The 18,521-nt window shown below is 42.0% G+C and overlaps 1 protein-coding gene across 1 annotated transcript in view; it reads left to right on the forward strand.

Moving 5' to 3' along the window:
* gabrg1 (gamma-aminobutyric acid type A receptor subunit gamma1) overlaps positions 1-18,521 on the forward strand; it is a 93,878-nt gene that overhangs the window by 39,528 nt on the left and 35,829 nt on the right. The window contains exon 5 of the mRNA XM_048600314.1: positions 9,069-9,289. Within this exon, the coding sequence (XP_048456271.1) occupies positions 9,069-9,289 (221 nt within the window). The remainder of the gene's footprint in view (positions 1-9,068; positions 9,290-18,521) is intronic.

Raw genomic sequence — 18,521 nt, forward strand, 5'->3', positions numbered from 1 at the left:
GATGCTGGAGAATCTGAGATAACAAGGTGTAGAGCTGGATGAACACAGCAGGCCAAGCAGCATCAGAGGAGCAGGAAAGCTGACGTTTCGGGTGTGGGAATGTTGTTTCCCAATGTGGAAAGTCTGGGACCAGAGGGAATAATCTCAAGGTAAGAGGATACCCTTTTAAGACAAAGATGAGTAAGAATCTCTTCTCTGAGGTTGGTGAATCCAAAGAATTCTTTACTGCAAAGGGCTATTGAGGCTGGATCATTCAGTATATTCAAGGCTGAGATAGACAGATTTTTAATCATTAAGGGAATCTGGTTATGGGAAAAAGGCAGCAGAGTAGAAGATGAGATCAGCCATGGTTCTCACTGAATGTTGGAATGGACATGGGCTGAATGGTCTATTTCTGCTCTTCTGTCTATGGTCTTATGAAATTGAAATCCCTTACTATTATTAACCTATTTTACAATGTTTTTACCTTGCTCTGAAATTTGTCTCGATATCTGCCCTTCTATCTCTTCCTGACTTTGTTTGTTTGGGATCTACAGTACATACTCAAAAATGTAATTGCTCCCTTTCTGTTGTTAGTTTTTACCCATACGACCTCATTTGAGGAGCCTTCTAAGATATTATTGCTCCTTATAGGAGTAATTAACTCATTGATCAATATTATAACGCCACCTCCTCTCTTACACTGCCCCATCTCATCTGAAGATTCTACACCCTGGAATATTGAGTTGCCAGTCCTGCCCCTTCCTCAACCATCTCTGTAAACAATGCTGTCATTTCAACATGCTGTGCCTTATGTGATTTCTTGCATTAAAATAAATGCCACCTAACCGTGTCATGCTCCCTTGAGCCTTAACTTGACTGTATATGCTGTGCCTGCCAGACTGACTTGGCTATATTTTTCTATGTTTATCCGTTTATCACCCGCTATTTTATCTCTACGGTGTTATATTCCCAGCTAAATCAGTCAAAAGCTGTACTAGCAACCCCTCCACCCACATTCCCCGCAAAGGTATTGTTTGCAGTGTGGCTCGGGTCAAGCTGTGTCTTGCACAACTCAAACCTTCCCCAAAAATGGAGCCAATGATCCAGGAATCTAAAGCTCTCCTCCTGCACCAACTCTTCAGCCACATTTTCATCCACTCTATCCACCTATTCCTATATTTACCAGCATGTCACGCCTTCGATGACCCGCATTTTAATCTGGTACCTAGCCCCCTAAATTCTTATTACAGGATCTCATGAGTCTTTCTGCCCATGCTGTTGCTCCCAATGTGAATCACTATCTCTGACTGTTCACCCTCTCCTTCAGATTACCATGCAGCAGTTCAATGATATCCTTAACCCTGGTCCCAGGGAACCAACACACCATCCTAAAGTCACATCTGTGCCCTGCTCACTCTTGAGTTTGCTACCTCTATAGGACGTTCTCTCTGTCTACTCCTTATTTGTGAAGCTGGCTCTGACTGCACTTCCCAGAGCTCCGCCACTCTCATCACTTTCCAACACAGAAGAATCATTCTTGAGTGACCTGTATGCTCTGAGGCTTTCCTGACTGCCTCTTCTTTTGACTGATGGTTACCCATTCCTTCCCAGACTGCACTTTCTCAATCTGTGGGATGACAGCATCCAAAAACATGCAGTGCATGTAACTCTCAGCCTCGTGGGTACACTGCTGTGCCTGCAGCCGATGCTCAAGCTGGGAAGCCTAGCACTTGAGCTGATCAAACCTGAGGCACTTTCTGCAGATATGCTTATCCCGACTGCCAGGATCATCTAAGGTCTCCCATGTGCAGCAGACTCTCCAGCAGACAGGACTGAGTGCCCCTGCCATGCCTTCTTTAAGAAAAACATCTTACCCTACATTTAAGACGAGCAACTCTGGGCTCATGTGTAATTTACTGCCCCTCTAATTGTAATTATATACTTCAAAGTACTATTGTGCAATGCTCAAAGAAAATGGTTTGAAACAACACTCTGGTTAAAATGATCACCGTTTTCCACCGTTTTCTGCTGGACAACATTATTTCCAAAGAACTTTGGTATTTCACTTAACTTAACCGGTTATAGGCCAATGATGAGGCCTTGGGAAACAGTGCCATTAATTGATGTCATGCCTTGTCAGTGTTCCTTCAAATAATTAAGAACACAAAAAATAGGAACAGGAGTTGGCCCTTTGATCTTTTGAGCCTACTCCACCATTCAACATACTCTTCCAGAACAGGTTACCACACTGGTATCTACCTGACAATGCAGAAACTTTCCCCGGTCTGTCCTGTACACATTATCAGTAAAATGATGGAAGGTGTCACCAACAGCGCTATCAAGCAGCACCTACTCAGCAATAACCTGCTCGGTGATGCCCAGTTTGGGTTCCACCAGGCCCACTCAGCTCCTGACCTCATTACAGCCTTGGTTCAAACATGGACAAAAGAGCTGAATTCCAGACGTGAGGTGAGAGTGACAGGCCTTGATATCAAGGCTGCATTCGACTGAGTGTGGCATCAAGGAGCCCTAGCAAAACTGGAATCAATGGGTATCGGGGGCAAACTCTCTGCTGGTTGGAGTCATACCTAGCCCAGAGGAGGATGGTCATGGTTGTTGGAGGTCAATCATCTCAGCTTCAGGACATCCCTGCAGGAGTTCCTCAGGGTAGTGTCCTAGGCCCAACTATCTTCAGCTGCTTCATCAATGACCTTCCCTCCATCATAATGTCAGAAGTGGGGATGTTCGCCGATGATTGCACAATGTTCAGCATCATTCACAACTCCTCACATACTGAAGTAGTCCATGTTCAAATGCAACAAGATCTGGACAATATCCAGGCTTGGGCTGACACGTGGCAAGTAACGTACATGCTACACATGGCAGGCTATAACCATCACCAATAAGACAGAATCTAAACACCACCCCTTGACATTCAATGGTGTTACCACCACTGACCAGAAACTCAACTGAACTCACCACATAAATACAATGGCTAAAACAACAGGTCAGAGGCTAAGAATACTTGGGTGAGTAACTCACCTCCTGACTCCTCAAAGCCTGTCTACAAGGCACAAGTCAGGAGTGTGATGGAATACTCCCACTTGCCTGGATGGGTGCAGCTCCAACAATATTCAAAAGCTTGATACCATCCAGGACGAAGCAGACCGTTTGATTGGCACTACACCCACAAGCATCCACTCCCTCCACCACCGACACTCAGTAGCAGCAGTGTGTACTATCTACAAGATGCACTGCAGAAATTCACCAAAGACTCTCAGACAGCACCTTCCAAACCCATGACCACTTCCATCGAGAAGGACAAGGGCAGCAGAACACCACCATCTTCAAGTTCCCCTCCAAGTCAATCACCATCCTGACTTGGAAATATATCGCTGTTCCTTGACTATTGTTGAATCAAAATCCTGGAATTCCCTCCCCAATGGCATTGTGGACCAACCCATAGAAGGTAGACTGCAGTGGTTCAAGAAGGCAGCTCTTCCTCAACTTCAAAGGCAATTAGGGACAAGCATTAATCATCAGCAAGTCAGTGATCCCACATCCCACAAATGAATTTTTACAAAAAGCAAAATACTGCAGGTGCTGGAAATCTGAAACAAACACAAAAATTGCTGGAGAAACTCAGCAGGTGTGTTCTGACGAAGAGTCATATCGGAACCAAAAGCCTACCTCTGTTTCTTTGTCTTCAGATGCTGCCAGATCTGCTGAGTTCCTTCAGCATTTTCTCCAATTGATTCAAAATGCCTCAACCCTATCTTCCTTTCTCTCCCTCCCAATCCTATCTTTTCTGCCTATGCCCAAATCCCGTCATTCCCATTATACCTAAAATTTATTGACTCAAGCCTTAAATGTGCTCAATAACTGAGTATTCACCGTTCTCTCGGATAATGAATTCTAAAGATTTATAATGATTAAAGGAAAACATTTCTCCTCTGCTCTAATCTAAATGTCTGTGCCTTTCTTCTGAGATTGTCATTCATAGTTCTACACTCCCCACCCGGGGGAACACTTGCACCTATAATTACCCTTTCAAGTCCCTTAAGAATGTTGCATGCTTCAATTAGATCAACTATCATCCTTTCTAATTCTAGAGAATGCTAACCTAGTCTACTTAATTGTTAAAGCAGCAGCAATCCGTAACTAATCATGATTTTGAATCATTCACAATGGTCATTATGTGATCATCATTAGTGATCTGTCACTTTCTTTGAAAGAAAACAATCTATTATAAAATTTGTCCAAATGCTATAACCCCTCAGGAGTTATACCTGCTTAAAAAAAGATAACTACACTTCTTCCACAATAATTCCTAACACTGGAGCCCCCCCCCTCCACCGCAAGGATGTGTCTTCAGCCCCTTACTATACACGCTTCACACCTAAGACTGTGTTGCCAAATTCCAAAGGAACACCATCTACATGTTTGCTGACGACACCCATGTAGTGGGACGGATATCTAACAATAACGAGTCAAACTACAGAAAGTAGAGGGCTTAGTGACATGGTGCAATGAAAACATTCTGTTTCTCAACGTCGGCAAAACTAAAGAACTGATCATTGACTTCAGAAAGAAAGGAGGAGAACACGCCCCTGTCTACAGCAATGGAACTGAGTTTGAGAGAATGAAGAGCATCATGTTCCTTGGAGTCACAATAACCAACAAAACTTGTCCAGGATTTCCCACGTAGATGCGATAGTCAAGAAGGCACAATAACGCTTCTTCCTCAGGCGGCTTGGAAATTTGACATGTCCATTAGGTCCCTCACCAACTTCTACAAATACACCATTGAAAGCTACAGTCCAGGTGCATAATGGCCTGGAATGGCAACTGCTCTGCCCAGGACTGTAACAAACTACAGAAGTTGTTGTGCACAGCTCAGACCATCATGGAAGCCAACCTTTCATCCATGGACTCTATTTACATAGCCCGCTGCCATGGAAAGCCTGCCAATATCATCAAAGACCCATTGCACCCACCCTGCGTTCTCTTCCGTCAGGCAGAAGCCAGAACACGTGCACGAGCAGATTCAGGAACAGCTTCTTCCCGGCCGTTATCAGACTGTTGAATGGACCCTCTGGACTCAAATAAAGCTGATCTTGCTAACATTGATCTTGCCTAGCGCACGCCCTGTGCAATGTAATCTGTACGCCTCTGTATGAGTCTTTTAGATCTGTACACCCTTTGCATACAATGATCTGCCTGTACTGCTCGTAAACAAAGCTTGTCGCGTGTACCGAAATACAGTGAAAATAAATAAATCAATCAATATTAATGATATAGGTCGGAAGAGCATAATATTCCCTAAAACTTCTTAGTAGGATAATAGGTCGGCACAACATCGTGGGCCAAAGGGCCTGTACTGTTCTATGTTCTATGTTCCTACTGCATTACCCTGTGGAAATCCAGCAACCGTAGTTTAAAATGTAACATAAAACTTGCACCCAATAGACAACACTAACTGGTCATTGAACTGCATGGCTGTTTCAGTTAGTATATAAATATTAAATGTTGAACAATTGCAAATTTGAGGAGTAATTGTATGGCATGTTGTTACAGCTGAATTCAGACACTCCAACCTCTCAATATGGATGGGCTTGACTTCCTTTCTGGTTGCGATCAACACAACTATTTCAGGCATCTATGCATGACTTCATTTGTTTCAACATTTAAACATTTATAGATCAGAGATTTTTAACATACCACCTATTGAGAACTGGGTGTATAATCCTGAAAATGGTCAGAAGAGAGCACCACTTAGCATAAAACACATTAATAATTTACATAAAATGTACTGCTGTGACCTTCAGTGGCCTCTTAAGCTTATTGCAGGGTCACATTTAAAAACTGGTTAGTGAACAGGAAGAAAAGTGAAGTGGGTAGTCAGGATCTGTAAGTGAAATGTCATGTTTCTCTCACAGGTTACAGCACAGAATGTTGATATCCAGAAAATATTTGATCAGCAAACTACCAACAAACAGAAGCATTTATAAATCCATTGTGCCTTTCTGTGTATCAAATTAATGCAACATTGTCTTTCGATGGGAGCTATGTACAGGCCTCCTGGCAGCAATCAGGATGGGGGAAGAAAATAAATCAGGAGATAAAAAAGGCATGTGAGAAAGATACTATTACAATAATCATAGGGACTTCAATACGCAAATAGGGAAAATCAGGTAACAGATCTCAAGAAGCAGAATTTGTGGAATGTCTATGAAATGTTTTTCTTTGAGTCAGCTTGTGGTAGAGCCCACTACGGAACAGATAATTCTGGGTTTGGTGATGTGTAATGAGGCAAACTTGATTAGGGAGCTGATTCTGAAGGAATCAGTGACCATAGAATTCGCCCTGCAGTTGGAGAGAGAGAAGATTGAATCAGATGTGATGGTATGACAACTGAGTAAAGGTAACGACAAAGACACGAGGGAGGAGCTGGCCAGAGTTAATTGGAAGGGGAGCCTAGCAGGGAAGATGGTGGAGCAGCTATGGCAAGAGTTTCTGAGGGCAATTTAGGAGACACGGCAGAAAATTATCCCAAGGAAGGAGAAACATATGGAGCAATCACTTCTGACAAGAGAAATCCGGGACAGCATAAAGACAAAAGGGAAAAGTATAGAAATATGGTGAATTTTAGTAGGGGAAGCCTTTAAAAACCAGTAGAGGATATATTTTTTTTAAAAAGCAATAAGGAAGATAAGATGAAATATAAGGATGAGCTAGCAAATAATATAACAGAAGATTGCAAGAGATTGTTTTTAAATATCTAAAAGGAAAGGGAGAAGCAAGAAAGGACAGTGGTCTGCTGGAAAATAATGCTGGAAAGATAGGAATGGGAAGCTAAGAAATGGTGGAGGAACTGAGTAGGTACTTTGCATCAGTTTTCACAGAAAAAGAAAGCAGAAGCATACCAGAACTTCAGGACAGTCAGGGGGAAGAGGTGAGAGTAGTGGCTATCACTAAGGAGAAAGTGCTGGGGAAGCTATAATGTCTGAAAGTGGATAAATCATTCGGACCAGTTGGACGACACCCAGAGTTCTGAAGGAGATAGCTGAGGAGATTCTGGAGGCATTGGTGGTGATCTTTCAGGAATCGCGGGAGTCGGTGATAGTCCCACAGGAATGTAAAATGGCTAATGTAACACCCTTGTTTAAGAAGGCCAGGAGGCAGAAGACAGGAAACTATAGGCTGGTTAGCCTGACCTCAGTCTTTGACAAGATATTAGAATCTGTTATTAAAGGTAAGATTGCAAAGTACTTGGAAGTGCATAGTAAAATAGGGCCAAGTCAGCACAGCAATGTCAAGGGGAGATTATGCCTGACAAATGTATAGAATATTTTTAAGGAGGTAATGAGCAAGTTAAACAAAGGAGAGCCAGTGGACACGATCCAGATGGACTTTGACAAGGACAGAAGGCTGCAGAGTAAGAGCCCATGGTGTTATGGGCTGGCATGGACAGAGATTGTTCTGTTCTGAGGAAGGGTCACCAGACCCGAAACATGAACTCTGTTTTTCCCTTCACAGATGCTGCCAGACTTGCTGAGCTTTTCCAGAAACTTCTGTTTTTGTCCATGGATAGAGGATTGGCTGACTGGCAGAAGGCAGGGAGTAGGGGATAAAGGGGTCTTTTTCAGGATACCAGCTGGTGACTAGTGGGGTCAGTATTAGGTCCCAACTGTTCACGTTATACATTAACAATCTGGATGAAAGAACTGAGGCCATTGTTGCTGAGTTTGCAGATGACACAAAGGCGAAGGGGCAGGTAGTGTTGATGAAGCAAGGAAGCTGCAGAAGGATTTGGGCAGGCTAGGAGAGTGGGCAAAGAAGTCGCAGATGGAATACAGTGTGGGAAAGTGTGAGGTTATGCACCTTGGCAGGAAGAATAGAGGTGTGGACTATTTTCCAAATGGGATAAGCCTTTGGAAATCTCAGAAAGTTTGGGATTTTCTTAAGATAAGCATGCAGGCTCAGTTTCACCTTAGGAAGGCAAATGGCAATATCAGCATTCGTTTCAAGGGGGCTAGATTACAAGAGCAGTAGAGTACTGCTGAGGCTATATAAGTCTCTGGTCAGACCGCATTTGGAATATTGTGAGCAGTTTTGGGCCCCATATCTAAGGAAGGATGTGCTGGAGTTGGAGGTTGTGAAAAAAAGGTTTACAAGAATGATCCCAGGGATGAAGAGCATGTTGTATGAGGAGTGACTGTGGATTCTGGGTCTGTACTTGATGGAGGTCTGGATCGAGTGGACATGGAGAAGATGTTTCCAATAGTAGGAGAGACTAAGACCTGAGGACACACGCTCAGAGTGAAGGGACAACCCTTTAGAACTGACTTGTGGAGGAATTTCTACAGCCAGAGGGTAGTGAATCTGTGGAAGTCATTGCCACAGAGGGTTGTGGAGACCAGGTCATTGAGGTTATTTAAGACAAAGTTAGATAACTTCTTGATTGGTAAGGGGATCAAGGGTTACAGAGGGAAGGCAAGAGAATGGGATTGAGAAACATTTGAGCCACGATCGCATAGTGGAACAGACTCGATGGGCTGAATGGCCCAATTCTGCTCCTATATCTCATGGTTGGTCAAGTATCTTATGTACTACCTTTAAATCACAAACATTAATTTGAATGTAGATTGTGTTCAGTTACTTGACCAGGCTCAATTTTTTGCAATTTTCTGGAGACGTTTAAGACTTGTCTAATTTGTTCATGACTTTTTTTACTTTTGTCTATGAAACTCAATGTAGGCTTTTTAAAAATCCTTAGGAATAATTATTAAGTGTGGTTTTCATTTGTTGTTGAATTTTGTTTTAAACATTTGAAGTATTGAGTTTATTGCACCAACATTTTGGTTTTGATATTGTTCTCAAGTTATATTTGATGCTGAAAACAATTTTGTGTGGAAGACATGTCCATTGTGTTTATTATTGTGCTGGATTTAATAAATTACCTTAAAATAATTGTGAAACACAGGAATATTATTTATGGATTGCATAAAGCAAATATAGTTCAATTTAATAATGGAAATGTTGAAGTAGCAGGTACAAGGAATATAATTCTGATTTTTTTTCAGGAATATACCATTGACATATTTTTTGCGCAATCTTGGTATGATAGCAGACTGAAATTTAATGGTACAATGAAGGTTCTCCTGCTAAATAGTAACATGGTTGGCAAAATCTGGATCCCGGACACATTTTTCCGAAATTCCAAGAAGTCGGATGCTCACTGGATAACAACTCCCAATCGATTGCTACGAATCGGGAATGATGGAAAAATACTGTATACGCTAAGGTAAAGCAGTTAGATAAAATGCTGAAGCTGTGGATCAACAGTTAGCTGGAAATACTGCAGTTCTACTTCCTTCCAACGAAGTGAAGAATTCAATTGATATTAAAGCTCAGGGTTTTTAAAAGTTCCATGTGATATTATGGTTGTAAGCTGGTGTCAGTGGGAGCAGTGCCGAAACTGTCTGCAGTCAATTGGCTTATGGTTCTACAAGTTTACTGATAATGTGTTTATGCATAAAAATGTCTGCCAACAACATTAAGTATTAGTTTTAAGTAAAGGGTATATTTTATTAAGCATCATTGACTAGAGAATTAGTGGCAAGGATATCATCCAGTTTCTTTTGGGAAGTTCTCCTGGAATTAACAAAAAACCTCTATAAATTCTATCTGTAATTTAAAAGATTCAAAGTAACCTTTAAGAGAAAAATGCACCAGGTTACAAAACCCTATGGGTTTTATTTTGTAAATGGCCTCAGTCATTGTTTCTGATCATGCACAAGCTTACTTTTAAATGCAACAAGTCTGCTTCAGCATGCCTCTAAAATCATGAGTGAAATAACTTCAAACAGAAAGTGCTCATTATTTTCCTGAATTCAGCAGATATTTTGTGTGTTAGTTATAGTCTTAACGTGATTTTATTTTCCTTTAGAAATATATTCATCCATTTCCGTTCCTGAGTAATAGCTACTCAAAATGACAGGTATACCTGTATGGAGTTGTGCATCACCAGTTGATAGGTTCTTTCAATAGAACTTGGCCAACTAGTGTGTACCAACACTGATGATTCATTTTGCATTTTTGCATTTGTCACAAATTTTAATGTAATGCTTAGTTACAAGTCTTTCAAATTGGTTTAGATACTTTCCTGCAACGAGGATATTAAATGCTGAAGCAATGACTGCTTTCATTACACTCAAACCCTGATCTGGCAGCTAATCGAGACCAGTTCCTTGAAAACCAGGTTGAACTTTTCAAGTGTGGCTAATAAATTAAGTTCAATGTAATTCTGCTTGGGCATCTTTTTGTGAGTGCATTACTCGATGAGGAAGAAATGTCAGCACTTAAGGACAGCCAAAATCATAATGTGAAAATATCACTGGATCTGTGGTGGAACCAGAGAACATTACAACAGTAGAGTACATTCAAATAACACTTTTAAAGCAGGTCCTCAGTCTGACTGTAGCCAAAAGGGAATAGGGGATGCGACTTCCCAATGGGTAAAATCATACGAGCTACAAAGGAAGATTGTTCTGGTTGTTGAGAACCAAACACCTCAACCCCAAAACATCATTGCAAGAATTTCTTCGAGCAGTGCCCTACACCTAACTAACTTCAACTTTACAAATAGTTGCTTGGTAGTACAGAATTTGAATTTTGCTGAAAAAAAGAGGCAGGCTTTCAAAGTTTTTCATCTTGTATTCATTGGAACAGATGCGCAAGACAAATTTTGAATTTCAGCATCTTGTCTGTCCTGATGAGTGCAAGAAAATGAGCTTTTCATTAGTGTTGTTGAACTTACTTGTTGGTGGAGCAGGGCTCTTCATTCAAAGGCATTTAGTGCTTGGTCAAATCATTTGTCATTGAGAAATGGGGACAGTGCCACACATTGGAATGATGACAGTGAACTATCCCAGCCACAAATCACTTCTGATTGGTAAACAGAAGCTGTGCTGATACCTGGCACTGCAATATGGTGAGCATCGGTATAGATTTGAATTGAATTAGACCTGAAGAAGAAGGTTTTTTGAAGCCAAGTGATTTCAACACTTTAAGAACATTTGTGTTTTAAGAAGACAGAGACAGCCTTTCTTTTTATTTATTCACAGCATTTGGAGTCACTAGCCAGGCCAGCATTTATTACACATTTCTAATTGCCCAGAGGGCAGTTGAGTGTCAACCACATTGCTGTGGGTCTGGAGTCATGTTTAGGCCAGACCCGGTATGGACGGAAATCCCTTTCCCTAAAGAGCAAGAGAGAACCAGATGGGCCATAAGCTGTTGGTTTCCTTATTAGATGATTAAAAATTTGGCAAGCGCTACCTCAATAGATAGAGGTTCCTACTCCGACTTATGAGGTTTGCCAATAAAATCAAACAAGTGCAGGAGAATCTACAAAGATGACTGATGTCCTTTCCAAAATGACTGTTGAAACCCTTACAATTTATGAGGAATTTGTTAGTGACGTTGAACTATATGCTCGGGCTACAGTGATCCAGTGGTCACCAACCTAAAACAGGCTCAATCATTTCTGACAGGAACAAAAAAATGACCAAGAACGTTGGTATTGAATGGAAGGGTGACCTGATCAAAGACTCGAAGGGTGGCCATGTAGACATATTTTGAGCATCGATAGCATTTCACAATTTCAGATGACCTGTTGTTGTTTGATGCAAAACAGAAGTTGCTGGAAAAGCTCAGCAGGTCTGGCAGCATTTGTGAAGGAAAAAACAGAGTTAACGTTTCAGGTCCAGTGACCCTTCCTCAGAAGTGGGAAACGAGAACGTGAACTCTGTTTTCTCCTTCACAGATGCTGCCAGACCTGCTGAGCTTTTCCAGCAACTTCTGTTTTGTTTCCTGGTTTACAGCATCCTCAGTTCTTTTGTTTTTTATTTTGTTGTTGTTTGATGATAGGCTGGCCTTTCTAGTTTATCTGTGGGATAACATCCTAGACAAGAAAGCCCGAGTGACCCTGGTTTTTACCAAATGTAGAGCTGGGCTTGGTTATCCATGCAGAGGCCAGGGATCTCAAGGCGATCAAGGCCTTCATAGCTGACTTTAAAACTTGCACTATGTCACAGACTTGAGCAGAGGGAGCCACTGATCCCTACTAGGCCATGGGAAAGAGTAAATATTGACCTATTGATGTTCAATCACTGTTCTTATCCTATTGCATCCATTTTTCAAGGTGGAGACGGGTAAAGCAGATTTGATAGCACTTCCACCAAAGAAGTTGTCACGTGTTGTTTGAAATGGCCACTACATATGGCATCACACCTGTGGTCATGTCCAACAATGCACTACAGTTTCCTATTGGGTGCTCAGTAAAGAATGGTCAGCTTGAGGTTAATTCTACATTTATACATGTAACCAATTTGCAAAAATGACCCCATACCCAGCTTTCCCCTTAAATTGTGGTTGTGAGTATTCTCTTTTGATGGAAAACACTGACTTTCATACAGCCTTTTTCAATTAGCGGTCCACTCCACTCCAATTTCGCTTATTGCTATCAGAATTGTTGAGGAGGGCGAAAGCTTAAAAACTTAATTCCTTATAAGAAAGTGATTAACTACACAGTTGACCTAATAGGAATATAAGAGTATTTGTTGAAAAAAAGAGCAGCCTTAACCAGAGCAGCAGGCTGTTGGTTATAATAGTCGTGCATGATGACTGCTACAATTGTGCCCAGAGCAGCGGATATGGATGTAGGACCTCAGTAGGAATAGTGCAGTCATCCACCAGTCAACTGTAAAGACTGTATCTTTTAATTTCTCATATTTTTGATTGGTCATTGAGATTACAAAAGGACTTTTTTTTAAAATCAAAGATTGTGGAAAAGATTACACAGTTTTTAAAACTAAGTTGCCTGACACTCATTGTTTAAACAGCTGTTTGACCAGGTAGTGGAGAGGTCACTAGAGATGAGATATCCATAGAATCCCTACAGCATGGAAACAGGCCCTTCGGCCCAACAAGTCCACACCGACCCTCAGAGCATCCCACCCAGACCCATCCCTGGACACTATGGGCAATTTAGCATGGCCAATCCACCTAACCCACACATCTTTGGACTGTGGGAGGAAACCTGAGTACCCAGAGAAAACCCACACAGACATGGGGAGAATGTGCAAACTCCACAGAGACAGTCGCCCAAGGGTGGAATCAAACCCGGGTCCCTGATGCTGTGAGGCAGCAGTGCTAACCACCGAGCCACCGTGCTATCCAAAGAGACCGGGAGCTAGAGACCAGAGTGAGTGTACTTGCCTGGCAGCTAGTAGCTGATTCATCTGTGGAGTGAAGAACAATTGTCAATGATAAAGGCTTCTGACAAAGCTTTGTGGACTGCTCCCAGGTAGCTGAACAAATTGTTGGTGTGAATAAGATGGTCAGACCTCTGAAAGAAAGGTCCTTGTGTGCGTCTGCATCTGTGTGTGTGTCTGTGTGTGGTTAATGGTTCATAATTGTTTACTTGTAGCTTTAATTTTAAGAGATAATAATTCTTGTTAAGTACAGAAATGTGGTCTGTGCTTTCTGTCAACCTGGCTTTAAGTGACAGGTAAATTGGAGAATTTTGAGTACTTTCAAAACATCTTTGGCTTTTGTGATGACTGTAAGAAGAGCAAGGCTTCCAATGTGCCACTCCAGTGAAGTGTAACAGAGTGCACCAGTAATAATTGTATATTGTCTGTAGAGCGGAGGGAGGTGTATGCAGGGACTACAGGAACCTTGCCTCATTGAGCAGTAAGCATTCATTAATGCTTGATTGGGATGAACCCAATGGGAAATGTCCTTTATGATAACAGTTTACAGACTAATCACGGTCAAGATCAGATTTACAAATAACAGACTTCAGCCCAAAGACCCTATCAATCTTTCTGAAGAGAACATGGTCTGGAAGGGTTGAAACTCTCCAAACCACCTGAATTTGTGAAATCCTCGTGGGAGATGCAGAAATGGCATTTTGCCAGTAGTTTTATACATGTGAATATATAATTATTAACTTTGGGTGAAGAAAAGGTGTTGTGAAAGATGTGCAAAGTAATGGTTCTGGAAGAGTTAACATTGAGAAAGCTCTGTCCATTCTGATGATATCTCATAATCTTTGGAGAAACAGTCTTGCAAAACTGGCAAAGCTGTGACAAAACTGGCTCCTGATAGCTGTATTTATGCCAACCTACTAAATATTAGTTGTACCTATGTAAAACAAGTGCCTTTTTTTTTGTTAGGATTCTAATGGTCAATCTGGATCTGGGACAGAAAGTTATTTCAGTTGGCTAGGCACGTGATTTGTGCTACAGAGTAATGCCAACATTTCAATTCTTGCACTGCTTATGTTCCTACGAAAGACTCTCTTTTTAATCTGCTGACAAGTTGTATTGACCCTCAAATAAAACCATTAATATTTATCTCTGTAATCAGTGAAGAGCCCTCTGGTCCAGTAGGACTATGGCAACTTTACCTATACTGACAAATTCTGCACATTACTTCAGACACTGATTAGCTAATGTGGAAATGGAGGGGTAGCTAATTTGTTTCAAAAATTCACCGTGGTCGTTGGAACTGCAGAAACTGTGGACTTCCTTCAGTTCTCTCAGAGGGACACTGGAAAGACATCATGAAACCTTCTTGCAATGGACTGGCTGTATCAATTCCCAACTAGTGTTTATTAAGCTTACTAACCCACAGATTGAAAGGTTTGTCAAATTGCAGAAATTTAAGTGCTGTCTTCAGCGAACCAGTGTTGATTTCCTGGATTGATGGTAGTGGCAGAGTGGGGGGATATATAGGACCATGAGGTTACAGATTTTGGTTGAATACAACTCTGTGCCCGCTGATGGCCCACAGTGACTAATGAATGTCCAGGTTTAAGTTACTACATCTGTTCATAATTTCTTATATTTAGCAAGGTGACAGTGCCACACAACACAATTAAGGATATCCTCAATATGAAGATGGACCTTTGTCCACAAAGGCCACTCTTACTAATACTGTCATGGCGGATGCATCTACAATAGGAAAATTGAAGAAACCAAAGTCAAGAACATTTTTTACCCCAGTTGTTGGTCTTCTCGTAGATTAGCCACAGACCCAGTCTTGCAGCTATATCCTTTTGTTTCTGTCAGTAGTGATACAACCAAGTCATCTTCGGTGATGGATGGTGAGTTCCACACCTAGAGTACATTATATTTCTTTGCTGCCCTGTGTTTCTTCCAATTGGTGTTCAACATGGAAGAATACTAATGCATTAGCTGCGAGGTGTGGGTAAGAGGGCAGTGTTTGGGGGCGGGTAGAATTGATGGGGGTGTATGATGTTTGAGGATGAAGGTGACATTTAATAATCCACAATGGAGAATTCCTTCCATATGTTTGACCTGTTGCCATTAGACCTCATAGTCTATTTCCAATAACTCCAGAGTAAATGTTGACGACTGTCAGGAAGCTCACTCCTGACTATATATCACTGTGCCACAAACTCTGCTGGGTTTGTCCTGCCAGTGGGACAGCACGTACACACACACCAGGATCGTGGTGTCTGGGGTATTGTCTCAGAGAGATAATTATGTACATATAGTTATGGTAGACTGGTGTTTGACTAATACTGAGACAGCTCTCCCAACTTTGACATAAAGCCTCCAAGGAGAAGTTTGAAATTTTAAACAAAAATGGAAGAACTGCGGATGCTGTAAATCAGGAACAAAAACAGAAATTGCTGGAAAAGTTCAGCAGGTCTGGCAGCATCTGTGAAGAAAAATCAGAGTTAACGTTTCAGGTCCGGTCACCTTTCCTCAGAACTGTTGGTAGCTAGGAAAATGTCGGTTTATATACAGAAAATAGGGTAGGGGGAAAGGATAGGGAGTAAATGATAGGTGGGGATAGAGGCCAACGAGAGAGAAGAACAGTTGGACAGACAAAGGAGTGGATAACGATCTGGCTAGAAGGGTGAATAGTTGTTAATGGAGACTGTTAGTGGCTCACAATCGGTAGTGTATAATGGCAAACTATATGATAACAAGGCCTGATGTGTGGTGTAGGGGGCTAGGGCATGGGAGAGTTCAGGCCCTAAAATTATTGAATTCAACATTGAGTCCACAGGGCTGCAGGATCCCCAGCAGAAAATGAGGTGTCGTTCTTCCAGCTTACACTGAGCTTCGCTGGAACACTAGAGCAAGCTTGAGACAGAGATGTTGGCCAGAGAACAGAGTGGTGCGTTAAAGTGGCAGGCAACTGGAAGCTCAGCGTCCTTTTGGGGGCAGAATGTAGCTGTTCTGCGAAGCAGGCACCCAGTCTACACTTCGTGTCCCCAATGTTTGCAATATTGACCGAGCAGGGTTTGATGTCATTGTTTATATCAATACTGAATGGTTTTTTCAGTTACATTCCTTTTAGACTTCGGATTGGTTTGATACAACTGAGAGACTTGCTAGGATATTTCCAGCAGTCAAGTGTCGTGCACATTGCTGTGGGTCTGGAGTCACATGTAGGCCAAAACCATGTAAGGACAGTAGGTTTAGTTCCCCAAAGGATATCAGTTCACCAGATGCATTTGTACAATAATTTTGTAGTTATTATCAGAGTAGTTTTGTTAATTGAAATTAAATTCCACTGTCTGCCATAGCAGAAGTTGAACGTGTGATCTCAGTTCAAGCCTGGGCCTCTGGATTACTAGACAAGTGATATTATTGCTATGTCACTGCCTCCTTGTGATGGAAACTGACTGCAAAGGGACATACTGGGTGCTTCAGACACATCCCATACCGCCTTACTACTTCGTCCAACCTACCAGTATCTGACATTAAATGATCAGCTCTTTTTGGGTAAATCTACTAGTATTAATCTATAATACCTTCTCATTCTGTATGAAGTATATATATCTAGTACATTCATGGGGTCCTGATCTTTGTGGCTATAAGATAGCTGTACTATACAATAGTTATTATTTTAAAAGTTCCATAAAATACATTGTACATTCTTTGGAAAAACTCTGAAATGAACATCCCCATTACAATATTTACTCGGTGAATTCAGCCTATTAGCATTTTCATTAAGACAGATTCAGGCAGACCATATTCTAAAAGGAATAATTTATACTACAAAGTTAAAAGCATACTGATTGGCTTACTTTTGGACTCCGATTGGTTGAGAAAGCACCAGAGAATAGTTGGCTGCAAATGTTTGTTTAAATTTAGGAAAGAAGAGCTGTCTGTGATTAGTTAAGGTGTTGAAACGGTGTAATGCACAAGGGAACTATTGTCTCTTAACCTTTATTTTGTAGTAAAAATTGCAAAGCGTAGATATGTTCTTTCTGTTTCCAGAGGGTGTGTTCTTTAATACGAACATATGTAGATTCTAGCATGTGTAGGTGAGCTGCATTGGCAGTCCAACTGGTAATCTTAAATTAGGCTTTTTAATACTTTCTACCACAAACTTAACTGTCCTGGTCCATATACTCACTGGCATTCCCATAGCTGTGATAACAAGGTGTAGAGCTGGATGAACACAGCAGGCCAAGCAGCATCAGAGGAGCAGGAAAGCTGACGTTTCGGGCCGAGACCCTTCTTCAGAAATGGGGGAGGGGAAGGGGGTTCTGAAGTAAATAGGGAGAGAGGGGGAGGCGGATAGAAGATGGATAAAGGAGAAGATAGGTGGAGAGGAGACAGACAGGTCAAAGAGGCGGGGATGGAGCAGTAAAGGTGAGTGTAGGTGGGGAGTGAGGGGGGGATAGGTCAATCCAGGGAGGATGGACAGGTCAAGGGGGCGGTATGAGGCTAGTAGGTAGGAGATGGGGGTAGAGCTTGACGTGGGAGGCGGGGATAGGTGGGAGGAAGGACAGGTTAGGGAGGCGGGGACAAGCTGGGCTGGTTTTGGGATGCGGTTGGGGGAGGGGAGATTTTGAAGCTTGTGAAGTCCACATTGACACCATTGGGCTGCAGGGTTCCCAAGAGAAATATGAGGTGCTGTTCCTGCAACTTTCAGGTGGCATCGTTGTGACACCGTAGGAGGCCCAGGATGGACATGTCATCTAAGGAATGGGAAGGGGAGTTAGAACATAGAACATAGAACACAGAACATTACAGCGCAGTACAGGCCCTTCGGCCCTCGATGTTGCGCCGACCTGTGAATACAATCTGAAGCCCATCTAACCTACACTATTCCATTATCATCCATATGTTTATCCAATGACCATTTAAATGCCCTTAAAGTGGGCGAGTCTACTATTTTTGCAGGCAGGGCATTCCACGCCCTTACTACTCTCTGAGTAAAGAACCTACCTCTGACATCTGTCCTATATCTATCACCCCTCAATTTAAAGCTATGTCCCCTCGTGCTAGCCACCACCATCCGAGGAAAAAGGCTCCCACTGTCCACCCTATCTAATCCTCTGATCATCTTGTATGTCTTTATCAAGTCACCTCTTAACCTTCTTTTCTCTAACGAAAACAGCCTCAAGACCCTCAGCCTTTCCTCATAAGACCTTCCCTCCATACCAGGCAACATCCTGGTAAATCTCCTCTGCACCC

The sequence above is a fragment of the Rhincodon typus genome, chromosome 1, assembly GCF_021869965.1.
Source record: "Rhincodon typus isolate 14 chromosome 1, sRhiTyp1.1, whole genome shotgun sequence".
In the NCBI taxonomy this organism is placed as follows: domain Eukaryota; kingdom Metazoa; phylum Chordata; class Chondrichthyes; order Orectolobiformes; family Rhincodontidae; genus Rhincodon; species Rhincodon typus.